General features: G+C 44.1%; 1 protein-coding gene across 7 annotated transcripts; it reads left to right on the forward strand.

Annotated features, from left to right (window-relative positions):
• Positions 1–8: 8 nt before the first annotated feature.
• cnnm2a (cyclin and CBS domain divalent metal cation transport mediator 2a) lies at positions 9–27303 on the forward strand. Of its 7 annotated transcripts, none has more exons than XM_064317909.1 (8): positions 16–1665; positions 17675–17818; positions 18420–18557; positions 19354–19523; positions 20749–20842; positions 23478–23540; positions 24707–24857; positions 25509–25646. In XM_064317909.1, exons 1-8 carry the CDS (start codon positions 183–185, stop codon positions 25510–25512), a joined length of 2247 nt encoding a protein of 748 aa, XP_064173979.1. In that variant the 5' UTR covers positions 16–182; the 3' UTR covers positions 25513–25646. The 7 variants fall into 7 exon arrangements, 4 of the variants coding, with proteins under 4 accessions (XP_064173979.1, XP_064173981.1, XP_064173977.1 ...); XM_064317911.1 differs by lacking the exon at positions 23478–23540 and adding an exon at positions 23692–23727 and having other exon boundaries at positions 19–1665; positions 24671–24885; positions 25509–27303; XM_064317907.1 differs by having other exon boundaries at positions 20–1665; positions 24707–24885; positions 25509–27303.
• The last annotated feature ends 560 nt before the right edge of the window (positions 27304–27863 follow it).

The raw sequence follows: 27863 nt of genomic DNA on the forward strand, positions 1-27863 counted from the left end.
AAGAAACACGAGTTAATACAGGGCATGCGGTAGTGTGTAAGCAGTCTGGAGTTACAGGAGCGTAGTGGTCGCAAAACAAGTCTAATGCTCGAACCAAGGATGTCTATATCAAAGAGGAAGGTGGACTACGACTGACTGACTTTTAATTGCCTTTTCATGCAAAGAGGTTGCCCATTATTAACATGATAGAATGGTCGGCTGCAGTGCCCACTCCAAAGATGGCGGCACTTAGCCGGGTTCGAGCCCTCGTATTGGTGTTCTTAACTGTCAGTGGCTGTTTGATAAGCTTGACAGGTGCGAGGGAAAGCGCAGAACAGACGGTCATTATCGGTCTTAGACTGGAAGATACAGACGACGTTTCCTTTATGGACAGAGGTACCATGCGGATCAGCGAGAAGTCTCGTGTCAAGTTGAGGGTATATGGGCAAAACATTAACAACGAGACATGGTCCAGAATTGCATTCACGGAGCACGAGCGCACAAGACTGTTTGGCAACGTTGACAGTTCTTTCGGGGACAACGAGAGCAAAGAGCACATCACTAATATTCATCCCTGTGGCATTAGAACCTCAGACATAGTTATTCTGCCAAACATTGTCGTCAACAGAAAGACGTCTGGGGTTGTTGAAATGGAAGTCAAACCCCTGAGAAAGACCGAAAGGAGTAAAGCGTACTATCTCTGTGTTACAACCTCAACGCGTGCTCTGGCTGGCCTACACGATCCTTGGACGGAAAACACCTGGGTCTACCACGATGGCCAGGACACCAAAGTCATAGTTGTGGAGGAGAGGAAGTTCTTGCTTCCCTTCTGGCTGCAGGTAATCTCTATCGCGATGCTGCTCTGCTTGTCCGGCATGTTCAGCGGACTGAATCTGGGGCTGATGGCGCTGGATCCGATGGAGCTTCGGATTGTTCAAAACTGCGGCACAGAAAAGGAGAAGAATTACGCCAAGAAGATCGAGCCCGTGCGAAGTCAGGGTAATTACCTGCTCTGCTCGCTACTTTTGGGGAACGTACTAGTCAACACTACCTTGACCATTTTGTTGGATGATATTGCAGGTTCTGGGTTGATTGCGGTCGTGGTGTCAACTATTGGAATAGTGATATTCGGTGAGATCGTGCCGCAGGCTATATGTTCACGGCACGGTCTTGCAGTTGGAGCTAACACCATATTCCTGACCAAGTTTTTCATGCTGATGACATTCCCAGCTTCCTATCCAGTGAGCAAACTGTTAGATCATGTCTTGGGGCAGGAGATCGGAACGGTGTACAATCGAGAAAAGCTCCTAGAGATGCTGAGGGTGACGGATCCTTATAATGATTTAGTGAAAGAGGAGCTGAACATCATTCAGGGTGCGCTCGAGCTCAGGACTAAGACCGTGGAGGCTGTGATGACGCCGCTGAGAGACTGTTTCATGATTGCCAAAGATGCTATTCTGGACTTTGGTACCATGTCGGAAATTATGGAGAGCGGGTACACGCGCATACCCGTCTTTGAAGGGGATCGATCTAACATTGTGGATCTGTTGTTTGTCAAAGACTTGGCATTTGTGGATCCGGATGACTGCACGTCTCTAAAAACCATTACTAGGTTCTACAGTCATCCGATGCATTTTGTATTCAATGACACCAAGTTGGATGCTACGCTAGAGGAATTTAAGAAAGGTATGTGCAGTCATCTTTCCTTACCGCTGTGTGCTTCAGAATATATTTCTCAGACATCCCCAAGTGTCCCTACATGAGTGTATTAAAACGTGCCCACTAGAACTTTCTTACACTGCGTTAAGATTGCGTGGATGCTTCGCGTTGTATGAAGCTAAACCTTTCTGCCGGAATATAGCTGTGTATAATCTTGTTTTATGCTAAATATACGGTACATGAATCACGGTGCTGCATTGTGTAGCACGCGAGTATAATGTTGTAGTAAGTGTAGGCTATCAAACCGCCTCGGTGTAGTTAGCCTATACAGGGTGTAACGCATTAGGATCTAGTTCCGACAATTATGTGGTTTTTAGTTACATACATTAAGCATGTGTTGAGGATTTTTGTATTAAAAATGTTAATAGTAATTATGCTGCCGCCAGCGTGCCACTGCAGTAGATATTCATACGTTTGAAAATGAGCATTTTGTTTCATTTACATCTGTAGTGCTTTAACAACGACTTTGAGCATTGCACGCGCGCGGAGTGATTGATGTTTGATACTTGTATTTCTTGAACTACCTTAAATTTCTCATTGAGTTCCTACTCTAAGCGGATTTGATGACAATGTAGGGTAGTAGCCTATTTGAAAATGGCTTTAGTAGCTCATCCCGAAACGTTCTTAGAAATTGTCCCTCTTCAAAATAAAAATGTTTAATAGTTAACATGACTATTCAAAAAAATGTTAAGGAATTGGATTTCAATCAATATCTGTTCCTATTTCGTCTTTTTACCGTTTACCACAGAAACGTATTGTTGGCCTACAGTTGTTCATTAAGAGCAAAACGTTTGACCTACGTAATTTTCAGCTTAGTGTTTGACAGTTTAATTTAATATTTTGCTATTACTAATCAATGCGTAGCCCACAGCTTCGCATGAAATTTGACTATTTATGTTACAATTTTTTTCATCACATTGACCCTTTAAATTTTCAGTGTACTTTTTTAATGTCAGCTCAGCTCAGGTGTATGAAAGTGTTTTAAAGAGCCTTCAGTGTGGTACTGGTATATTCAGTGATGCATGTTCATAGCTGCTGCTAAACTCACACTTTGAGTGTCCTTTAGTTACATCACATTCCATGATGGCAGTGGATTGTCTTCCATGACAGAGAGTATGCTCTGGTAACCAATACAATGTTTTGCCTTTTTTTATTGTTCACTTTTTAAGTACAAACAATTCCCATTTCCACAATTCAACACAGCCCCTACCACTTGAAAACAAGCAGGCTCTCCCTTTTTGAGTGAAAAATAGTGTGAATCAAAAGGAGGTATTTATGTTTCCTAGCACATCTCTAAATTAGAAATCATTCTGTTTTTTAATTTTCCTTTTATAGTTGTACGCTTCACTAAGTTCAGTCTGCGGTGGTGCTGAAAATGATTGCGTGTCCCTGGCTAGGATTCTGTGCTTGGGTGTGTGGTAACACCCTCACATTTGAGCCTGGGTCCTGCACCAACCAGGTGCTTGCATTCTAATGTATCCAACGCCAGAAAACATCATATTCAACTTAGGGACAGGTGTCAGATGGGTAAGGGCTGAGCATCATAAAGTTATGTCAAAGAAAAGTCAGACTCAGAGGTCTGTGATCAAATAACTAGATTTCACTTGACTTACATGATTTGGTCTGATTGATTTATGCATAAAAGCAATACTGGGGCTAATTAATTTGTTTCCACAACCACCTGGATGTCAAAAAGGCTCAGTTCAATGTCAGCACTTATTCACACCTTGTTTCTGTTCCTTTGAAGACATTGATTGTCGTGTGAAATTTGTGTGAGACATTGAGCAGGGTTTTGAATAGCAATTCCGTTTTGTTTTGTTAAATTTCAAGAGATATATGCTTTTATTCAGAGCAACTTTGACAGATTACATTTTTTTGCACATATAATATTCATACAGCTGAATATTTATTAAATCAGTTGCAGCTTAAGCATCTTCCTGAAGGGCATAGCAACTGCATCCCTGTTGGGATTCAGACCCATAACTCTTTATTTACATGCCCAGGTCCCTAACCAGGATACTACACTACTTGTTCGCCCCCTGGTTCCTTGGGGATGCTGTGCAATCAGACCTGTCTGGTCTGTTGTCCCATGTTCTTCATATTCTTGCCCCTCTTCTGTCTGCTTTAGTCTGGTGAAGGTCACTGAGAAGGTCACTGAGAGGGCCGCTTTTAGCCTAATAAAGTTGATCTTTTTTCAGAGTGTCGCGTCCCCTCTAATATTCTGCTGGATTTCAAACCAAATAAATAGGCCTCTGTTTCTTTTGCATCAGCGCAATTGGGGAATTACTCCAATTAAACCACGTCAGATAAATGCAAAATCACATACATTCCCTGTGCTCCGTAATTATTCTATATAAACAGTGCGTATTGAACAGGTCTTTCACTTGGATGAAATGTGTCAGTTTGTAACTAGAGCTGTAGTTTAGTAAAAGGTTGTTCTTGCGCTTGCTGGTTGCTAGCCTCACAGTGAGTGTGGTACAGTATGTCAGTTTGGAACGGGAGGTGTAGTTTAGTAAAAGGTTGTTCTTGCGCTTGCTGGTTGCTAGCCTGGCAGTGAGTGTGGTACAGTGTGCCAGTTTGGAATGAGAGCTGTAATTTAGTAAAAGGTTGTTCTTGCGCTTGCTGGTTGCTAGCCTGGCAGTGACTATGGTACAGTGTGTGTACAGTGTTCTCGGCTGGGCTCCAAATGGCAGCCTGCCATCAGAAATGAGCTGCAGTAATGTGATTAGAGGGGGCCAAATATTCATATTCCTCACCCCCCCCACCCCCCCCTTACACAGCGCATAGTCTGTCTCCCCCCTACTCGCAGCACATAGTCAAAGACTCACGGCACATGTTCAAAGACTTTCTCTTTTAAGTCACTGTTAATTAATTTGAACGTTCCTGTTGAGTTTGTTGAGCTCAGAGAGCGAGAGAGAGAGAGAGAGACAGAGAGAGAGGGCGCGAGAGAAAGCAAAAAGTAATTTGCTGCCGCACAGAACCCTGGGAAAGTTTGATTTAATTTGCTTGGCTTTTTTTGATTTTTCCTCTTTCATGTTTAAGCTGAAAGTGTTCCTCAGATGTTCCCTCTCTGATTCTCTGATTCTGATGTTTTCCTTGTTGCCTAATTAAGTTCTAACCAGTGAAATAGTAATGACTGTTTGCGTTTTATTTGTGTTTGTTTGTTTGTATGTTTGTTTGTTTATTTGTGTGTATGTTTGTTGGTGAGTGGATGTGCATGTGTTTGTTATGCATGACCTGCTTGCGCATGGACCTGTGTGTGTGTCTGTGCTTGTTGGTGTCTGCGTGCACATGTACTGGTATAAGGAAAGGATGGGGTACATAGAGTATTTTGTGTTTTACATTCTTGCTGTCTGTTATGCACCTTTTTTCTCAAATAAAAATGTTTAATTAAAAAAAAAAAAAACTTTAAAAAAGTGTCTAATCCAGCAGGTTCTCATTCATCTTGTGTACCGTGGCCCAGAATTGAGTCCTGGGTTTACCTGTGACTTCTGTGGCCTGTAGTGAGGATCGTGACCCATAACTGGTCTATGCATTACCAGGGGTAGGTTTTAGCAGGCAGAGAATCCTGCACAAAGCTGCCCCCTCTGGCTGATCTGACACCTTCCTTCCTCCTACAGTAGGTGAGTGGGGGGTGTTGGTGCTATTCTGTGGTGTGAATGGTCGCGTAGCTTTGCTGGTTGGCTACAGAGTGAAAAGGGGTGGGCTGCTACCTGTTCTGCAGCCTGTGCAAGCACATCTTCCTCGATTGTTTCCAACTTGGATTTCCCAGCGATGGGATGGATTTCCAAGCAACTGAGCTTGCTCACAGACGAGATTCTGCTCATTGAGAAAATAAGAAAATATGAAAAATTACGGCAAGGTGAACTGCGTCATGGTTCTAGACATTGCAAACTGACATATTATGCACAGTTTATAAAAAGCCCTCTAATTGTTCCAAGTCTGAAATGGAAGCACCTGGCTGATATTTTTTGGAGAAGCTTGTTACCACATGTTTGTGATTGTGTTTGCTTTACTCATTCATTTCCAATATGTTTGGGAAATGATTGGAAATTATTAAATAGATCGAGGTTTTTCCTGCGCGCCATGGGCTATGCGTGGCAAATTGTAGTCACTCACTCACTCACAGACAAACTGTGAGGGAGGTTTGGTGGGACGCATGCGCAGGTGGAGCTTCGTTTAGTAGGACGCATGCGCAGGTGGTACAACACAACATTTTTAAGCACAGCTTTATCGCCTAACGTTACTTTAGCTAACCCTAACATGTTCACGTTTCGCCTACTTTAGCTAACCTGGTTAGCGCGTACGGATCGCCTACTTTAGTTAAACTAGTTAGAGCGTATGGATGCTATCCTGCACGCGTGAGTAGGAGCTAAGGACACACAGCTACAACCACCGATACAGATGTATGGACACACAGAGGACAACAACTAACGTTACAGAGGTGAGGACGTGCCATAGCTACCTAGCTATAATAGTACAGAGGGCAAAACGGAGCTTTAGAATGTCGCCAGCAGTGCATGCGCGTGAGCTGGACAACACATTTCTCATAGAAAAGGTAGTTTGTAGCCTTTTTTTTAGTTCATTACAATGGTGGTACAAGTGACACGAAGTAAGTGGTAGTATGCTGTTAGCCTTTATTGATCACTGTACAAGGTTCATGTAAAGTAGCTAGCACAATCTGACAGTACTAACCCATAAAAATGTACTTTTAATGGTACTTGCTCAATCGAACGGTAAATGTGAAAAACATTCGATTACAGTCAGCGGCACCGAAATTTTCTTTCACACCCTCAGTAAACGGCAAAAGTCCCAGTAGAAGATTGAATTAAATCTTCTAACATTATATATTTTCTGAAACGTTATCGAATCCGCTTGGCCACCGTGAATGAAACTAGGCGATCTGACGTATAGTTTCAACATGTAAATTACGTCAAAAAGATTCAGCCTTGTTGTTTGTTACCTAAACTTCACAGCACAGTCATTGCCATCATCATGATTGTAGCGTGAAGTGTCTATTTTCAACCAACTGCCGTATATGAGTGCGTAAAATCAACCAAGAAATAGCCTATAGTTTGCCAAGTTGTGCCGTGGGTCTGGACGGTTTCGTGCTTGAATTGGGTTAATCAGGCTATGACTGGTCTTCAGTCGGCATGAGCTGCTTTTGGCTATTCATGTGCCTGGTGTTGAATAATCAGTCTGCATCCGCAAAAGCTTCGGTAAGTAGGTGTTCAAAGCATTGACCTCACATTGTTATGGTGTTATGGTGTTTACTTTTTGACCTTATTTGGGACTTGGGGGGCGTGCATCCCATCTCCACTGAAGGACAGAGACGTGTGCGGTCATGCTAGTCAATCAGAGTGCCTGTTTTGCTTGTATTCACCCGGCTGTGATCTTGCACCTCGTGAATTCATTGGACAGTGGGCCGGGGTCGTGACCCTTCGTTTGAGGAAGTGAAATGCTCTTTAATCTCTCTCCCTTCCTCTTGGCGTAGGTGTCAGAACTCTGGCCCCGGGGCCCTCAGCCCGTGGGGCTGGGGGTGAGCTGGGGGTGAGCTAGCCGCCGCCCCCCCCCCGTATTTAGTGATTTAAGCTGGGTCTGTTGTGAGCCTCATACCCCAGGTAAGAGTGGGAAGGAATGTGGTGGAATCAGACAATAGATTCAGCCATTTAAAAGCCATTTTCTTTTTTTTCCTTCTTGTTTCATCTCCGTCTCTCACAAGCGCCGTCTTTCACAGTTGCACTAGGGCCTGTGTGCCTGGGTGTACTAGCCTGTGGAGGCTGACACTGAAGACGTGAATGTTTCAGCACAAAAGGTTCCTTTAAATGAAAAGTACATTCAGTGTATTATGACCTGGTCTAGGGTCAGACCGTAACAGGATGAATGATAAGGGAAATGAGTGGGGAATGGGTGGGGAAACGTACTGCAAACCGACTCCAGTCCCTATCTGCCAATCCAAATCTAACTGAAAACTGGCTAGTGTTCGAATGGTACTGGGCATGGGGCGGCTTTGAATGCTGAACTTCGGACAGTTAGTCCGTCTGAAACCAAAAGTCCCAATAGCATATCCCCAACAGAGAGTTAAATCTCCACCGAGAGTAGTAAAAATAACAAAGCAAAATAACAAAAGTTGTGTCTCGACGGAAGGATTTGTAGTCCAGCTGGGAACACACTAACTAACCGGAGCACTGTACGATGAGCAGAGGGCAAGAATCAGAGTTGAAGGGAACGAGTCAGTGGTCACACACAAGATCAAATCAGCAAACAAACTAGAAGGGCTTGATGAGGATCGGAATTATAATAAAAAAGTCAAATAAAAGGTCAAGCCAAGCAATTTCTGTCCACAACACACCAAGCACGAGTTCGAAGAGCTAATCTCCACTGGTTATTTGTTATGCTAATGACCAATCAGGTGATGAACCGGAAGAACAAAACACACGCAACAAATGAAAAATGTAAACAAACTTAGGACAAGGGTCATAATGTGTAGAAACAGAATCGCATGCAATGGTCATTGGGGAACAATGTGTGAAACATGGTTGTTTGATCTGAATTGAAATGCCATGTAGGCTAAGGCTAGGCTAAGGCTCAGAATGGAACTTGCTCTGAAGTCTTTCGCAAGTATGTATGTGTAGGTCTCACCAGAAAATTATGTGAACTTTAAGTTCTGTTTTGAAATCAGAAAGCACCATATTTCTTTTTTTTTTTTTTTTGGGAAATTTACCATTTACAACATAAACCTTTCCTGTCCTGAACAAAACAAACCTATTTTATGAATAACCTAATAATAACTAATAATTTTCTGAAACCTAATTTTTAAAATAAAAATTCAGTTTCAGAAAATTATTTTTATATCCTCATAATGGACTTGTTATATTATATATATAATTCATTTTGTGTGTAATATAGTCTTAATTTCACCCACGTTGTTCAGAATGATGTAATATGAACTCCCCATCAAAATTTGCTTTGTAAATGGCCTACACTGGTCAAATTCTTTTACAACAGGAAATGGACAATTGATAAGTGTGAATAAAATTATTCAAACCCTGCCTAAAATACATTCTGCCACCGTTTCCCACCTCACATTAAATATGTATGCATCCTTCCTAATTTCCCATGAGGATTAGGCTTTAAGTGATCAAAAGACACTAGAAGCATTCGTCCTCTGGTGCCATCTGGGACCTGTTCCGAAACATCGCTCCCCATTTCATCTTCACACTTTTAATCTGGCCTGTCTTTGCTTGTGAGCCAGAGCATTATTCTGCAACAGTTATTCTGGAGGATAAAAATACAGTAATATGAAAATCAGGCTGTGTAAAAGGAGTATTTTTATGATGTTATGTTTACCACAACATCCTCTGGCATTGCCAATCTGTTGTTTTGTAAGCTTGCTTTCAAATGGTTCTAGTTGGGAAAGGAGCTCATATAAAGTCTTACTTTCTACTTGTAATTTTTACATTGATTTCTAGAGGTCGATTTAGGGAAAGGGAACCCTTGTTTAACCTGGAATTGATGTCGGTGTGTGCTTGAGCAGAAATACACTGGTTTGGACTGGTAGTGTCCTCACACCAGCAAAAGATATGTGTAACATTACATTACATTACATTTACATTATAGGCATTTAGCAGACGCTCTTATCCAGAGCGACGTACAACAAGTGCATTGATTCATGATGTAGAGGTGCAAAAGAAACACTAGAGTGAAGTAAGGATCGTAGTGCCAGAAGTGACCACATCGATCAGGACTCCAACCCTGTAGAGTAAGCTTGTTCAGCAAGCAAGAATCCTACCAAGTACAAACTAGCACTGGAATCACATCTAATCACACCTAATCAGACAAAAACAATCCTGCCAGATACACTAACATAATCATATTATCCTAACTAGGTACAGTGAGCTAAACTATAGGCTAGGGAGGGGTGGGGAGAGGTGCAGCCTGAAGAGATGAGTCTTCAGTCTGCGTTTGAAGGTGGTGAGATTCTCTGCTGTTCTGACCGTCACGGGGAGGTCATTCCACCAGCGAGGGGCCAGGACAGACAGCAGACGGGAGCGGGAAGTACAGACGCGAAGAGGGGGAGGTGCCAAGCGTCCAGAGGTGGCAGAACGGAGAGAGAACGCAGTAGCACCTGCAGTAACAATGCACTGCAGGTGCTACTGCAGGTTTGAATCCTGTGGTGGATAAAGCGCATGTGAGCACACCTTTGAGTCTCTCTGAACTCTGTTAGAGTCTATTAAGCTCAGAGGGAAATAACAAGGGAGTTGCCCAGTACTGTAATTAGCAGTTTCACCATTTTGAAATGATTTTTATAGCTAGTGCTTCTGAAAATAAATATGAGTGTGAGATGTTATTCTCAGGCTGTGTTTATTTTTAGGTTGAACAGTGGTTTATGGAAGAAACCTGTGTTGTGCCGACCTCCAGCGTTTTGTTGTGACGGACTGGCTGTGTATCAGTCAGACTGGCTGCCCTGATGTGCAGTGCTGTTTCCCCAGCTCTCCTCTGTTATGTCTTCAGCTGAAAATGGCAGCTGCTTGGACTCACTGCCCAGAGTAACAACAAACGCTCACACTGAGGGGGATTTTACTGCATCACAAACGCTCACACTGAGGGGGATTTTACTGCATCACAAACGCTCACACTGAGGGGGATTTTACTGCATCACAAACGCTCTCACTGAGGGGGATTTTACTGCATCACAAACGCTCACACTGAGGGGGATTTTACTGCATCACAAATGCTCACACTGAGGGGGATTTTACTGCATCACAAACGCTCACACTAACAGGGATTTTACTGCAGCACGAATGCTCACACTAACAGGGATTTTACTGCATCACGAATGCTCACACTAACAGGGATTTTACTGCATCACAAACGCTCACACTAACAGGGATTTTACTGCATCACGAATGCTCACACTAACAGGGATTTTACTGCATCACAAACGCTCACACTAACAGGGATTTTACTGCATCACGAATGCTCACACTAACAGGGATTTTACTGCATCACAAACGCTCACACTAACAGGGATTTTACTGCATCACAAACGCTCACACTAACAGGGATTTTACTGCATCACAAACGCTCACACTAACAGGGATTTTACTGCATCACAAATGCTCACACTAACAGGGATTTTACTGCATCACAAATGCTCACACTAACAGGGATTTTACTGCATCACAAATGCTCACACTAACAGGGATTTTACTGCATCACAAACGCTCACACTGAGGGGGATTTTACTGCATCACAAACACTTTAGTAATGGCTTTGCATGACGTGTTGAAAAGGGAAGTTCGCATAGAAAATAGGAAAATTAAAACTAGCAATCTAGGCTATTGCCTGTTAAGTGTATAATTGTATGCAATTAATAAATAGAGAAGATTTATGAGATGGAAATAAGCAGCTTAAAGTGCTTCACTGTGGAAAAAGAAGTACAATGCTTGAAGAGTAAAAAAATCCGTCCATTTTAGAAACAGTTCTTTATAAATACAAAATCAAATCGGTGAATAAAACTATTAAGAGCTGACTATAAGTCTATAATGGACTGGTCCTTACTTAAATGGGAGTGTGACCAAACCCAGCAGTAGTGTCATTTTTTATTCTTTCTTCTCCATGCATGTATCTCAATGGGATGAACACATGAAATAAACAGCTTGCAATATGTTCTTCTATGTGATTGAGAAAGAAGACATAAGATAGGATATTTTAACATAAGAGTGATTTACCCCAGGGGTGTGAATATAAGGAGGGGGGGTTATTTGCTAAGCTACTTTATCTCTGGATTGCCAGCACCTTCTGTGAGCTTGCTGCTGAACAGAACATTTGGTTCTCACAAGTGTGACCTTAGCACACATGTTTTTCCAATGAATATAGTACAACTGACGTAAACAGTGTTAACTGGCAGGCTAAGCAATGCTAACTGGCAGGCGAAATAATGCTAACTGGCAGGCTAAACAATGATAACTGGCAGGCTAAACAATGCTAACCGACAGGCTAAACAATGCTAACTGGCAGGCTAAACAATGCTAACTGGCAAGCTAAACAATGCTAACTGGCAAGCTAAACAATGCTAACTGACAGGCTAAACAATGCTAACTGACAGGCTAAACAATACTAACTGGCAGACTAAACAATGCTAACTGGCAGGCTATCCTTACCGACGCTTTCCTGGTAAAGGCTGCCTTGTAAATGGGGTTAACGAGTTATGTCTTATGTCATGTTATCTCCTCTGCAAATGGTGGTCACATGCACATCCAAACCAGGCACAACCAACTGATAAGGAAATTAAGTAAAGAAAAAAGGATAACTTGCTCTCCCAACGACTCACACTGGCGATGTATTGGACCACAGAGAGATAACAGATTAACGGTAATTGTGGCTTGAAACGCTGTTCATGTCACATGCAGTCTGAAGACTTAGTTTCTGTCATACCCAACCTGCAGTACCCTTTTTGGAACCATCCAGTAGGTATGTAGTGCTCGAGTAGGAAGAGAAATGCTGCTCCCTGCCATGGTGTTTGTAGCGTAGGATTGTCACTTTTAATGATCTGTTTGCTCCCCTCGTGTCTTTATAGCAATCCCATGAGCAGCACATTCTGCTAAAAGCATGGCAGCGCTCCTTTTGCATCGGTCATGCATAGATACTGCTTTAAGGTGGGAAGGAGACAGCAGAAAGTACTAACTGTCTGATAGCACACTCTGTCTGGAGTCTTGAGGTGGCTGTCAGTGTGATTACCAAGTTATGGAATTTTATGTTAAACCATTTTGGATTCATAAGCATTTCTGTCAGAAGCCATGCCCACTGCATGTCAACGATGATGATGATGATGATGATGATTATTATTATTATTATTATTATCATTATTAGATGCTTGGCCTACATATTTGGCACCCAACAGACCTCCCAAGATATTAATGTGCAATCTTTTAGGGTTTTAAAAGTTTCAGAAGTTTGCATTCTTGGCCCAGTGCAGTCGTATTAATGTGATGCGCCTAAGAAGTCCTGCCATAGTTGCTGGGGTTGTGCAACACCCCGATTAAGCGTTTGTAGAGCTCCTTTCTAAATCCCAGTGTTAAGATTCTGTTTAATTTGCTCTTGTGATCCTCCTTCGCCACCTCGCTCCTTCCGTTGCCACCATTTCACGAGGCCAAGAGTTGAAACCCTTCAAGTGGCCTAAGCTCCGCCCCGCTCTCTTAAGCCCTTTGGCTCAGGAAAGCACAGCTTTCATCCAAGTGGCCAGAATGCAGGATTTGTGTAGCGCAGTTGCAGTCTCACACGGATGCCAAGGATGTAGTGAACCGGACCCAGACCAGTCAAGCAGACAGCTTTCAGGTGTACACGTTACTGTTGAGTTTATAAAATAGAAAACAAGCATCCTATGTGGGGTATTTTTTTCTGTTCGCAAACTGAAAAAAAAAGATCTAAATTATTACACTTTAAAAAGTTGAACAAGAATTGAATGTAGTGGACCTGTTGATTAGTTCTTATAATGAAATATGAACAACAGCTGCCGGTTAGCCTACCTCAAGCTTGTAGGCTTATTTCTTCAGATGTTCAGATGTTCTGATGCTGTTATGATAGGCCTTATCCCCTGGATAGTGCTAGTTTTAATGTGATTTGCTCTTGCATGTTTCAGTATAGAGGACTGAATCTGAATTATCTGAATGGAGAGCATTCATGCAAATGTGAACATTTATACTGAGGACATGCTATCCGTGTTAGCCTGCAGCCAGGCGTCTGAGCTGCCCCTGTGCCTGCATGGTCTGTTGCCTTGTGCGTTTTCACTGTAAATCTGGGGCTAGTATTCCAGCTGGTTAACGTTTGCTGGCTGCTGAGTTTGGAGATTGCTGACTTGCACTTGTTTTCAGGCTAGCTAATACGGCTCTTTTTGTGAATGGACGAGAGGCCTTGACCCACAGTAGACTGGGTAGGATTTCTCTGTGTCTCAGAGAATGCACTAAACAGTGTGAAGAGGACTTCATATTTGGCACGACATCTAAATTTATCGTTCTTAGCAAGCAGGTGTAGTTTTCAAGGACATGGACTATGTAAAGTACTACTGTACTTAAAATAGTGAATTATCTGAGAGGCAGAGAAGGGGAGTCTAAACAGTGATGATACGTGTGTTTGGGGGTGACTGCAGGGCGTGGTTTCACTGTGCTGTATGTGCCCTCCTGTGTTTCACAATGAGAGGCAGTGTTCGAGTTTAAAGTGATTCAAACAGCTGCAGACAGCTACAGAAGTAGGGCTTCATGGTGGTGATGCAGTTAAGGAACTCAAGCAGAACAACATAGTTTTCTTTGTGTGTTTTGCTGCATGATCCCTCAGTTATACTAAATGAACTGATGCTGTACTGCAGAGTAGTGCAGTAAGAGGTGACATCTATTGACATCTATTCGTATGAGAGTACGGGGTGTTGAATGCAATTATTTTGCTATGAACTTTTCCCATATAAATAGCTAAATATTTAAATTTTTGTGTTGTATACATTTAGGAAATGTCTGAAAGTGGTGTACGAAAAATGTAGCAAAATTTCATTTTTTTATTAAATGTTTCAAACATTTAGTGAATGTTTAAGAAAAAGATATCTAGCGTTCATACATTTATGCAAATATTTATTTTATTTCCAAAATGTCTTATTTCTTAAATGTACAAAAATGTATCTACATTTATGAAACATTAAGTAAGATTTGTACATTTATGTAAATAATTTACATTGTATTATGTAAATTTACAAATATTTTACATGTTTAGTAAATATTTGAGTCATTGTACGTATAAAATATTTAGTTCACCCAAAAATAAAATAAAGCTTTATTTCCACTTACTTGGAGTAATAACTGTCCACCCAGATAGTTTCACTGAGATTTGACGAGTTTTCCAGATATCTGCTGCAGCTCACCCTGATGCACCGGGCATCAATGGCGCCTCAGCTAAAGCTCGCCAGCATTCTGGGGCACATTGTCAACATCGTTAAAACACCAGTGTTGTCACTGCGACCCAGAATCCGGTGGTGCTTCAGCTGAGTCTTTGCACAGACATACACAGTTTCGCATACTTTGGTTGAAAGAAGTTTTCGATGAAACCACGATGCACAACAGGGTTTGTGGATGTTTGTGAGTAACTGGGACATTATATTTGGAAAGAGATGTTGCTTTTGAGTTTTTAGAATGTAAATATTTGGCGCTTTGAGTACCACAAACTTTGGCACCCTTGAGCTCTGTTGTATCAGGTGAGCTGCAGCGGATGTTTTGAGAACTTGCCAAATCTCAACAAATTTGTGTGGATGCATAGATGGCACTCTGGGTAAGTGGAAATATAGCTTTATATTGTTTTTGGGTGAATTGCCCCTTTAATAAATGTCTTATACATTATGCAAATATCTGACAAAAATGCAATAAGTGTACTCCACGTAGAGAACAGACAATAATATTTTTATTACTGAAAACATTCCACCTTTTTTTTTAGGCGATCCCAAGCTCACCCTAATTTTTTCCTCACCATCTAAGCATCTTTCTGGATCTGGATTCAAAATTCATAATAATGTGTCATTTTCATGTTGTTCCTGACCAAAATGTGTGTTTTGTGTGTTTTGATCATTGGTCACTGCCGCACACAATGAAATGACCCTGAATGAGACCAGTGCACTCTCTCTCTTGCCTGCATGTTTATATATATATAAAGTATATATCTTATTACACTTTAATAGGGGGGGGGGGGTCAAATCCTGCTTGGGCCCCTGAAAGGATATGCCTGGCACAGATAGTATCCATGTGATGAGAGAACTGGCATTTAACCTTCAGAGTTAGTACAGCTCAGGCCTTTTGTCTTTTGACAAAAAGTCTTGCTCCAAAGCTTTCCTCTGAACTGTGCTTTTCACATATCTTACACAGGGTCATGTGATTCGGTTTCTTTTCAATGATGAAATTCCTGTTCCAGAAAAAAAAACGGTGTAAAAGGTGAACTGCTCAAATACTTTCCCCTTAAATCAATTACAGATACAAAGAGGCTCGTTTCCTTACCTGTCCCAGTTGACACTCTCACAAAGGGGGTACCTTTGACCGAGTTTCGGCACGCAGCCATGTTCCCTGGGCCAAGTGGACGCGTGGGTGATGTGTGATGGGTCACAGAGGGAGTGAGAACCTTGGCTTGGAAGAGTTGAATGATGTTTTACCTCCACCTGCCTTTCAAAATGGCCTTTCTGCCTTTAAAGGGACCAGGCAGGTGGGTTATGGTTAGGTGAGCTGTACTCCTAGTGTCTTTTTTAGCCACAAATAACCAAAAACAGTTTAATTCTATACAGGAATTTCATATCAGTTGGTTCAGTAAAAATTATATGATTAAATACCCATAGGTATCTTTGCTTAAGTTATCCACTGTTAAAACATTACAGAGAATTGCAGTTAGACAGAAAATAAAGGGCATCCTGTTGTCATTCACTATGGAAAACTGCTGCACATTACTGTCATATGTACAAGGGAAGTAAAGACAACTCAAATAAAATGCAGTTGATTTAAATAATGATAAATCCATTCATCCATTATCTAACCCACTTACTTACCACTTACCATTCACTCACTCAATCATACCTGTGGGCAATTTAGAGTCTCCAGTTTGTCTGACCTGCATGTCGTTGGGCTGTGGTAGGAAGCCCACGCGGACACAAGGAGAACATGCAAACAGAGCATGCAAACTCCACACAGAAAGGCCTTTCTTGCTGTGAGATGACAGTGATATCCCCTGCACCACCAGGCCACCCATGATGGCATAAATTCATCACCAAATGAAATAAAAATGGTGCAATCATCACTGTCAAATAATCACCTTCAAATTCAATTAAAGTGCATTTAATTCCACGCCTTTATTAAACTGAGGTGAGTTTCTGTTTGAGCCAGACATGCACAATGTGTCAATCAAACCCCACCACCCATCGACATAGACCAAAGTTTTCTAGCCAGTAAAGTCACCCAACTGGACTAAGCACTTAATTTCAGGTCTAATATTAGTCCTCACATTGGGAAAATGCTTTTAAATGATCACAAGTTGAGAATGGTAAAGGAAGGTGTGCAGAATTTTGGCTGACAGGCTGATTGGACTGATTTTGGCGCTGCGTTGAGAGAAAGTGACGAAGCACTGTTTGCCTCCCCATCCCATAAACCCCTTGTTTGTTTACTTTCTTTCTTGTCCTCATCAAGATATCCACTCTCTAAACTGACTGTCAAAGGCTGACACCAGTGGTTAACCATGAAGCATTTCTCCTGGAAGCATTCCAGACCTGGAACAATTAAATTGATGGGTGTTTTGCTAAAACTACGTGAGACTTTCTACAACTGTGTTGGTGCAATCTGTTGGTTGGGAAAGAAGATCTTCCCCGTTGGTTTCCAGCTAGTGCAGAGATTCTTGTTATTCTAGGAATTCTGTTTGTAAACATGCGCTATCAGGGAATAGGGGAGGATGGGAAACAAAGGCACAAACCCAACGAATCCACATTCCTGCTAAAAAGCCTCTTCATTGAATTTCAAAACCTAAATCACTATTTTTATAATTGGTGAATAACTGATTTTGTACTTCACTGAGCACAGAGGCTATATTACTTCAGTCTACACCATTCATTTTTACTACAAAACATCATTTTTTGCTATTTATGTGTGGCACTTTGATTATGACTTCTAATTTCATAACTACTGGGTTAAAAAAGCCTCATAGGACAATCTTTGTACCCTGCCAGTGTACCACATTTATAAAAATGTAATAAAAAAAAAAAGGCCATAGTTGAATGTTTTCTAATAGTAGGGCCACTCCAGGAAAGGTTATCAAATTTCATGCTGAAACAATTAACTTTTGGGGTTTTCGCCGCTGTTAAAAACAGGCTACGGTCATTTTGACCCTGAGGAGGACAGGTTAATGACATGGGCGGATCCTGAAATTTTTCCGCTGACCAGCTTCTCTCACCTGTGTGTGCTATCAGGTAAATCCCACCTGGCCATCGTCCAGAGGGTGAACAACGAGGGCGAGGGCGACCCGTTCTACGAGGTGCTGGGCATCGTCACCCTGGAGGACATCATCGAGGAGATCATCAAGTCCGAGATCCTGGATGAGACCGACTTGTACAGTAGGTGCCCTACTTCAGTCCGTTTGTATCAAGGGTAACCCTGAGGCGAGGAGGATGGGTTTCCCTCTTGAGCCTGGTTCCTTCCAAGGTTCCTTCCCATCTACCACAGAGAGTTTTTCCCTGCCACTGTTGCTTTAGGCTTGCTCCTGTGGGGGTTCAGGCCAGGGTTGACTGTGAAGCATATTGTGACAATTGCGGTGAATTACGCTATATAAATTTGATTGATTGATTTATTGATTAACAGCAATGTACTGGGATGGAATTTAAGTGAAAATACCCTAGCTTGCTGATATCAGGATTTTATCTTGATTGGACTGAAATGTAATTTCTGAGCCATTTCTGTGGTACGCACACATGCACTCACTCACTCACACACATTCACTCACTCATTCACACACTCACACACTCACTCACTCATTCACTCACTCACTCACTCACATACTCACTCAGTCACTCACTCACTCACACACACACACACTCACTCACTCACTCACTCACACACACACTCACTCACTCACTCACTCACTCAGACAGCCAACCTAATTCTTCAAAAATAAGGAATCTCCAGTTCTCTAATATTTCCATTCTCTGATTCTTGCAGCTGACAACAAGTCTAAGAAGAAGATTGTCCATCGGGAGAGGAAGCAGGACTTCTCAGCCTTCAAGCCCACAGACAGCGAGATGAAAGTCAAAGTATCACCTCAGCTTCTGCTGGCTGCCCTGCGTTTCCTAGCAACAGGCAAGTGCCACATGATAAACTCTGACATGGCTGTGGAGGGGGGGGGAGGTGCTAGGTGAACTCTGACATGGCTGTGGAGGGGGGGGGAGGTGCTAGGTGAACTCTGACATGGCTGTGGAGGGGGGGGGAGGTGCTAGGTGAACTCTGACATGGCTGTGGAGGGGGGGAGGTGCTAGGGACTCTGACAGGCTGTGGAGGGGGGAGGTGCTAGGTGAACTCTGACTGGCTTGGGGGGGGAGTGCTAGGTGAACTCGGACATGGCTGTGGGGGGGGAGAGGTGCTAGGTGAACTCTGACATGGCTGTGGAGGGGGGGGGAGGTGCTAGGTGAACTCTGACATGGCTGTGGAGGGTGCTAGGTGAACTCTGACCTGGCTGTGGAGGGGGGGGGGGTGCTAGGTGAACTCTGACTTGGCTGTGGAGGGGGTGCTAGGTGAACTCTGACATGGCTGTGGAGGGGGGGGAGGTGCTAGGTGAACTCTGACCTGGCTGTGGGGGGGGTGCTAGGTGAACTCTGACTGGCTGTGAGGGGGGGGAGGTGCTAGCTGAACTCTGACCTGCTGTGGGGAGGTGCTAGCTGAACTCTGACTGGCTGGGGGGGGGGGGGGTGCTAGGTGAACTCTGACATGGCTGTGGAGGGGGGGGGGGTGCTAGGTGAACTCTGACATGGCTGTGGAGGGGAGGGGAGGTGCTAGGTGAACTCTGACATGGCTGTGGAGGGGGTGCTAGGTGAACTCTGACATGGCTGTGGAGGGGGTGCTAGATGGACTCTGGGGTGACGCCTGGTCTCTCTTGCAGAAGTGGAGCCCTTTGGCCCCTGTCACATGTCAGAGAGGATCCTGCTGCGCCTCCTCAAGCACCCCAATGTCATCCAGGAGCTGAAGTACGACGACAAGAACAAGAAGGTTCCAGAACACTACCTCTTCCACCGCAATAGGCCGGTGGACTACTTCATCCTGCTGCTGCAGGTGAGGGCGGGGCCGGGCCTGTGGGCGGAGTTCTGCTGCTGCAGGTGAGGGCGGGGCCGGGCCTGTGGGCGGAGTTCTGCTGCTGCAGGTAAGGGCGGGGCCGGGCCCGTGGGCGGAGTTCTGCTGCTGCAGGTAAGGGCGGGGCCGGGGCTGTGGGCCGGGTTCTGCTGCTGCAGGTAAGGGCGGGGCCGGGGCTGTGGGCGGAGTTCTGCTGCTGCAGGTAAGGGCGGGGCCGGGGCTGTGGGCGGAGTTCTGCTGCTGCAGGTAAGGGTGGGGCCGGGCCTGTGGGCGGAGTTCTGCTGCTGCAGGTAAGGGCGGGGCCGGGGCTGTGGGCGGAGTTCTGCTGCTGCAGGTAAGGGCGGGGCCGGGCCTGTGGGCGGAGTTCTGCTGCTGCAGGTAAGGGCGGGGCCGGGGCTGTGGGCGGAGTTCTGCTGCTGCAGGTAAGGGCGGGGCCGGGGCTGTGGGCGGAGTTCTGTGGAGCTGCTCAGCGGGTTTAGCGCTGATGACAGCCCCCAGGACAGCCCCCATCTACCTGCAGGACATGACTCGATTCTATGTGCCTGCTCGACCACTCCGCTCTGCGGCAGCAGGACGCCTTGTAACCCCTCCCACCCGCCCAAAGGGATCACAGAGCTTCTCCACCCTAGCTCCCCAGTGGTGGAACGAACTCCCCGTCCCTCTCCGAACCTCCCCCTCACTATCCATCTTCTGCCGTGGCCTGAGGACGCATCTCTTCAGACTATACCTAGACTAACCACCACCACGCTGTATATTTCACTCTAAATCTCCCCCCCCCTTTTTCATGACACTTGTTACATGTTGCCCCATCCCAGCACTTTTTGGTAATTTGTATTTGTCCTAATACTGTAGCTTATTCTTCTGCCTAGCTGGCTTTGCAGAGGTTAGGTCTGAATAGTGTTCACTGTGTGAACTAAACTGTGTTCTTGGCTAGAAATAGCTGTACAAAATAAGTATTGTACCTTACTGAACCTGTGTTTAGCAGTTGTCTATGACCATGAAATGCACTTTTTGTACGACGCTTTGGATAAAAGCGTCTGCCAAATAAATGTAATGTAATGTAATGTAATGATGAGCTATGGTTCACCTGCAGGGGGGGACAGAGCGCCCCTGCGGTCCCTGACGCTGGGTCACCGGCTCGTCTCCAGGACCGCGGGGTCCAGTTAGGTCCCGCTCTGACCCTTCTCTCTCATCCCTCCATGCACAGGGGAAGGTGGAGGTGGAGGCAGGAAAGGAGGGGATGAAGTATGAAGCTGGACCTTTTTCCTATTATGGAATGATGGCTCTGATGGCCTCTCCGGGTAAGACTGCTGCTCTCTGTAGGGTCAGGGTTTAGTCTGCTGGTCTCTGTAGAGTCAGGGTTTAGTATGCTGCTCTCTATAGGGTCAGGGTTTAGTGTGCTGCTCTCTGTAGAGTCAGGGTTTAGTCTGCTGCTCTCTATAGGGTTTAGTCTGCTGCTCTCTGTAGAGTCAGGGTTTGGTCTGCTGCTCTCTATAGGGTTTAGTCTGTAAGGTTTAGCCTGCTGCTCTCTGTAGGGTCAGGGTTTAGTCTGCTGCTCCCTGTAGGGTCAGGGTTTAGTCTGCTGGTCTCTGTAGAGTCAGGGTTTAGTATGCTGCTCTCTGAGTCAGGTTTAGCTGCTCTTGTAGGGTCGGGTTTAGTATCTGCTGCTCCCTGTGGGTCAGGGTTAGTTGCTGCTCTCTGTAGGGTCAGGGTTTAGTCTGCTGCTCCCTGTAGGGTCAGGGTTTAGTCTGCTGCTCTCTGTAGGGTCAGGGTTTAGTCTGCTGCTCCCTGTAGGGTCAGGGTTTAGTCTGCTGCTCCCTGTAGGGTCAGGGTTTAGTCTGCTGCTCTCTGTAGGAGTCAGGGTTTAGTCTGCTGCTCTCTGTAGGTCAGGGTTTAGTCTGCTGCTCTCTGTAGGGTCTAGGGTTTAGTCTGCTGCTCTCTGTAGGGTCGGTTAGCTGCTGCTCTCTGTAGGTTTAGTCTGTAGGGTTAGCTGCTGCTCTCTGTAGGGTCAGGGTTTGTCTGCTGTGTCTGTAGATCAGGGTTTATCTGCTGCTCTGTAGGTCAGGGTTTAGTCTGCTGCTCTCTGTAGGTCAGGGTTTAGTCTGCTGCTCCCTGTAGAGTCAGGGTTTAGTCTGCTGCTCTCTATAGGGTTTAGTCTGCTGCTCTCTGTAGGGTTTAGTCTGTAGGGTTTAGTCTGATGCTCTGTGTAGGGTTAGGGTTTAGTCTGCTGCTCTCTGTAGGGTTTAGTCTGCTGCTCTCTGTAGGGTTTAGTCTGTAGGGTTTAGTCTGCTGCTCTCTGTAGGGTTTAGTCTGTAGGGTTTAGTCTGGTGCTCTCTGTAGAGTCAGGGTTTAGTCTGCTGCTCTCTGTAGGGTTAGGGTTTAGTCTGCTGCTCTCTGTAGGGCCAGGGTTTAGCCTGCTGCTCTCTGTAGGGTTTAGTCTGTAGGGTTTAGCCTGCTGCTCTCTGTAGGGTCAGGATTTAGTCTGCTGCTGTCTGTAGGGTCAGGGTTTAGTATGCTGCTCTCTGTAGAGTCAGGGTTTAGCCTGCTGCTGGCCGTAGAGTCAGGGTTTAGTCTGCTGCTCTCTGTAGGCTCTTGGTTTAGTCTACTGCTCTCTGTAGGTTCAGGGTTTAGTCTGCTGCTCTCTGTAAGGTCAGGGGTTAATCTGTTTCTTTCTGTAGGGTTTAGTCTGCTGCTCTCTGTAGGATCAGGGTTTAGTCTACTGCTCTCTGTAAGGTCAGGGGTTAATCTGTTTCTTTCTGTAGGGTTTAGTCTGCTGCTCTCTGTAGGGTTTATGGTTCAGTCTGCTGCTCTCTGTAGGTTTATGGTTCAGTCTGCTGCTCTCTGTAGGGTTAGGGTTTAGTCAGTTTCTTTCTGTAGGGTTTAGTCTTCTGCTCTCTATAGGGTTTAGGGTTTTGTCTGCTGCTCTCTGTAGGTTTAGTGGTTAGTTTGTTGCTTTTTGTAGGGTTTACTCTGCTGTTCTCTGTAGGGTCAGGGTTTAGTCAGTGAGGGTTGGCCTTAGGGCAATTCTGCATGTCCTCTGAAGTGGGCCAGCTGTTATGGAGAAGGAGCAGGCCTGTACTGAATACTTTATAAATATGGGGACCTTTAAGAACATATTATTAAATTAATTCACCGCAATGTGTAAATAAATACTATAGTAGTATCTGAGTGGCAAATTTGTATATTTGTACATATACTTTGAAGTGTTGCAATATTTTGTTATATTTTATTCAATTATATTGCAGTATATTGCATTTATATTCCATGCACCATCTGTCGTATGAAGAAATAGCAAAGTAAATAAGATTAGATTGTACTTTATTGATCGCAGAGGAAATTTATGACAGACTGCGTATAAACATTTTATTTGTGAATACAGTTCAAATATATTTAATTTATTCTTAATTTATTAGGTCCTCTTCAAGATATATTTCAAATGATGAATTTTTCATTTCATAGTTTGAACAGTTGAACTTAATATTTATGGATGTTGGAGTTTATAGAAATTAGGCCATTTATTTCCTGTGATATCATCTGTGAATATAATAATATGACTGGCACAGCCACGCCTTTCTCTGGACCCACTTGTTTCCTACTGCAGCCATTTTATTTATTTGATTGTTTTTGCAGTTTTGATATTGGGCAGCATGCTTATAGGGCAGATCCAGAGTGGAGTTATCTGAGGCCAATCAGCCTGAGGAGCTTCAGATATTCAAATTTCATCCTGCGTGACACGTAGTTCAGTTAGCACTTACACTGCATATCACTTATGGTCGTCACTAAAATGTGATTACTGAAACAGGGTGGAGCAGTTAAACTGTGGAACTGCTCATTATTAATGAGAAGGAAGCTTGTCGTTTCCCTCTTGGTGATAGGTCCTCCTTTTATTCTCTCCCTCTCTCCATCTGTCCATCCTCTCCTCTTCTCCGCTCCCAGTTCCTCTCTCCCTTTCTCGTACGTTTGCTGTCAGTAGGGCGGAGTCGCTTGCGGGATCGCCAGGTATAATCATCCGCCTGTATGTCCGTCTGTCTGTCCGTCCACTTTCCCACACTCCATACTGCAGCAGCATTGCTCTTAAACTGGGCTGCCTTTCATAAAATAACTGTTTTTATTTATGCCCTTCTTATCAAATAGTTTTTCTGCAAAGTAGTGCTAACACTCAACAGTAAGCCATCATACATTAGTTAATCGCACGCATTTCACCGTGCCCGCCGATAAGTTTTTAATTTTCTACAGACCGAAAACTCGGGGCTGCCGGTAGATTGCGACAGTGCTGTAAAAAATCCCTTCCTTTGAGAAAACCCCGACCTCCAGTCCTCCCGCAGGCCCAGCTCGATAGTAAATAAGATCGGGAGTTAGCTGCCGGGTGGATCGGTGCCATATCATACGTTACATGAATGCCTTCGCCCCGCCCACATCGGTTGTATTAGCAGCCACGGCTTCTAGAATTTTACAAGAACCAAATGACACGGTCCTGCTCTGGCCCCTCTGGCACCTAAAGGGGTTGCACTAATCACGCTGGGTCCGCATACCAGCGCGGGGTGTACTGGGGCGCGCTGCTTTATGCAGATATCCACACTGGGATTATATACATTCCAGCTAAATCGCTGCATTAATGCCGACCTTGGGAACCCTTTGAACGTTTTCTTTAAGTAGTGGAAAACATAATCTCGCTTTAATTAAAAAGAAGTTTTCTCTTTGGACACGTTGCTTTTATCATTCATCCTCCTCAGTTTCATTATTCAGAAACGATTCGGCCTCGTTTCGGGCGACTGATTACAATTGCTAATAGTCGCACAGCTTCTCACTGCTGTGGAAGACCAGGACACAAGTTTATCTATGTGCTGTTGGCGCCACCGTGTGATCAACAGTCGGTCTGCAATTTTTCATGTGTTCACTGTGGTTATTCCTGTTTTGCAGTATTGCGCATTTTGTCATATTAATTGTACAGGCATTAAAAAAAAAAAAAAAACTTTGGGCAAATATCACCAAACTCATTCCTCATTTAACTTGGAATTTTATTAATTGCTTCGGAAATATTACTCGAGTTATTTATTAGGCCTATATTTTAATTTGGTAAATGATTATTCGCAGGAGTTACATGAAATGATGTATGGGTGCCGTGACGGTGAAGTTGTGTTATGTGCTATTTTGTTGGTGGGCAGAGAATAAATCCCCGCCGCGGTCGTTCGGGTTGAACCACTCGGACTCCCTGAGCCGCGGCGACCGGATGGACGCCATCACGCCCACACTGGGGAGCAGCAACAACCAGCTGAACGCCTTCCTGCAGATCTACGTCCCCGACTACTCCGTCAGGTGCGCCAGCGACCTGCTCTACATCAAGGTGAGAGAAGGGAAGGGTGTCACGGTGACATTTTTATTCGACAGAAACAGAAATACAGCATTCAGATTATATGAGCTCATGTTTATTTAACTTTTATTTACCTGGGAGCTTCCATGAGCATATAAATAAAAATAAAAGGTTTATATGCGCATATCCTAGCTTACTTGTAAAGAAATTAAACGGAAACGGATATATATACACACACACACTGCAGGCATTAGTGGGAAATTGAGAAATGAAATAAACACTCTTTGTTCAGTAAGTAAGCGTCTTTATACCATGGATAGGCAATTCCCAGAGGCTTGGTATGTAGCTATGCAGGGTTTTGCTTCCGATAATTATGCATTCAATTGCCAGATTAATTAATTAGCTCTATAGACCTGCCGTGGTTCACACACGGCTTCGACCACAGTAGAACATGTGTAAGGACAGTTATCAGCTGTGGGCTTATCAAAGGATTTAGTTAAAATGACTAAACGTAGCCAGAATCGCGTAAGATTGTGCTATTTAAATAATTATGAGCAGAAGTTTGCATGAAATCGAGAAATGGATTTGGCCCTCCTGGCCCACCCCTGGCCTGCACAGTCTCCGATGGTTTCGTGACGCCCCTCTTCCTCTCTCAGGTGACTCGGCAGCAGTACCAGAACGCACTCATGGCCTCGCGGCTAGACAAGACGCCGCAGTCCTGCGACGGGGAGTACACGAGACTGGAGCTGACGCTGACGGAGATCCCCGACGGCTCGCGGGGCGAGACTGCCAACCTGCTGAACTGCCTGGGGCGCGGAAAGGCGAACCGCGCGCCCCACAGCGAGGGCGCGATCTAGGAGGGAGGGGCAGGATCGCCGCCGCAAACGCCAAACGCGCTGCAGCACTCGCGGCTCGGAGCCCGGTAAAACGGGCTTGTCATCTCTCTCGCTGGCCGGACCGCGCACACGCGCGTCCCCAGACCAAAGAGTTTGGACCGCTCTCGTTTAGGGGGAGGAACAAGAGGTGACCGAGGTGACCGCTGTGGGGAGGGAGAGGGGAAAAAAAACACCAAAAAAACAAAATTAGCGGAAAGAGTGCCGAGATCAGAATGTGCCAAATGCTGCCATTATGGCAACCGTGAACCAAGAATGTTTTTGTTAATTTATTTTATCAATGTGTGTTTATATACGGTATCTCCTTACGGTCCTGTGTAACTGATCATGTTGGGGAGATTTATAAATGTGTATTACTACATATCGGTGCAACAAATCTTAAATCAGTTTTTTTTTTGTTATTCTAGTGGACCACACTGATAATTTATTTTATATGACTGTATTTCAAATGATTATATAGCAGATTGCAGATCTAACTTGATTTTTAAAATATGTCGTCTTTAAGGGCAAAGCAGCCTAAAATCACTATTTTTACTTTTTCTGGCATGTAGCACTATATTTCCTTTTTGATACTCATTTGTATGAGCGCAATTGAGTCTGAGGTGGGAGAACACGTTCATGTCCGTAGGTCTGTCACGTTAGTCACGAGGTATATAAAAAAGGTCAGAGGTCAACCCTCAGTCTGCTGCTCATTTAGCAATGTTCAGTGCATGATTTTGTTTGTTTTTTCCTCATTCATACAGCCAGCTAACACTGTGGAAATGGCTTCTTCTTCTGAAACTCCATAAATGCACTTTGTCAATGGAAAAAGTGACAAGAACTAACATCGGCTTCAGTTCGTTAATTTCACAAACGAGCGGAGTATGACATTGTTGATCCGCATGTGGTCTTCTTATATGCAGATTTTATAAGACACGAAGTATAGGTGGATTCTCAGATTGTGCACCACAATTGAATTTCAAGTTCAGAAATTCTAGAAAATTTATGGTCCCATCCATAACCACCTTTTTGTGTATAAAGTCAGTGTCTTTATTTCCCATGGCCCAGAACGAATAAAATGTTTTGTTAATAGAAAAGGCGTATGCATCTAAAAGGACTGCATCCATGCCTGTGACTCTACAGTGTGTGGACTTTCACGGGAAAGATCTCACAGAAGCACACTGAGAGAAGCCCTGTCTGTCTACCTCCATCTGTCCACGTCTCTCACAGTCTGAAGATTTAAGATAAGGAGCTGCTACAGCCTCTCGGCTGCCGTGTACACACCCCTCATCCTGGGCTGTCCCGTCGGAAAAGCGTGCGTGTCTCCGGACTGTCCGGAATGCTGGACCAGAATGCCGAACCGGAATACTGGACCGGAATGCCAAACCAGTTCACGTTGTTGGTCCTGACAGATCTCACCTGGGCAGACAGGTAGCTGTCAGAAAACAGGACCTTATTTATATGCAGTTTTTGTACCAATAATATAGTATTATATAATATTAACCTGAATGATATATACTTGTGTATATGCACACTGATCAGTGTTGTTGGTACAATAAAGAATGAAGGTTCAATGTAACTGACTGGTACAAGCAATGTTTTTTCCAATAAAGACTATTTATTTAGTCAAAATCATGGAGGCAATGTCCTGCATCTAATATCTAGAATTGATGGGCTCCATTTTATGGATTTTAATCGTTTTCAGAACACTATTATTTCAAGCAGCAAATTGCAGTTGAATGGTTTGAAAATGAACTGAACCCAACAATTTGGCCTTGCTTTCTATAGCTATTAGAACTATTAGGTTACTATAAGTAATGGGCCTTAGTTTGAAGAGGACATGAGTGCATTGTTGGAATATAATCAAAGCTTTAGCAATTAAAATATGTTCTCTCGTGCTTATTTCATACATTCTACGCATCTATGCTTTCACCATAAGTAACCAAAGCTAGGATTTGGTTAGTCTGGCAAACAGCCATCATATCTACATGGGCCCTACTCAACTCCAGGTCCTGTGGGCTGCATTGTCTGCGGGTATTTTCTCAAGCCATTCACTACACCACCAGATTTCACTCATTTTACCTCCTTGGCTCGGGATGTCAGCTGATTAGTGAAATCGGGTGGTTTAGTGCCTGGTTG

Source organism: Anguilla rostrata, chromosome 18 (assembly GCF_018555375.3).
Source record: "Anguilla rostrata isolate EN2019 chromosome 18, ASM1855537v3, whole genome shotgun sequence".
Lineage (NCBI taxonomy): Eukaryota > Metazoa > Chordata > Actinopteri > Anguilliformes > Anguillidae > Anguilla > Anguilla rostrata.

Excerpts from the sequence above, each read along its gene's own strand:
- cnnm2a (XM_064317911.1), top strand. The coding sequence starts at position 183 with ATGATAGAATGGTCGGCTGCAGTGCCCACTCCAAAGATGGCGGCACTT. Across the intron at positions 1,666-17,674 it reads GCTAGAGGAATTTAAGAAAG|GTAAATCCCACCTGGCCATC; the intron begins GTATGTGCAGTC and ends GTGTGCTATCAG. Across the intron at positions 23,728-24,670 it reads TAAGCCATCATACATTAGTT|TGAAGTTGTGTTATGTGCTA; the intron begins AATCGCACGCAT and ends GTGCCGTGACGG.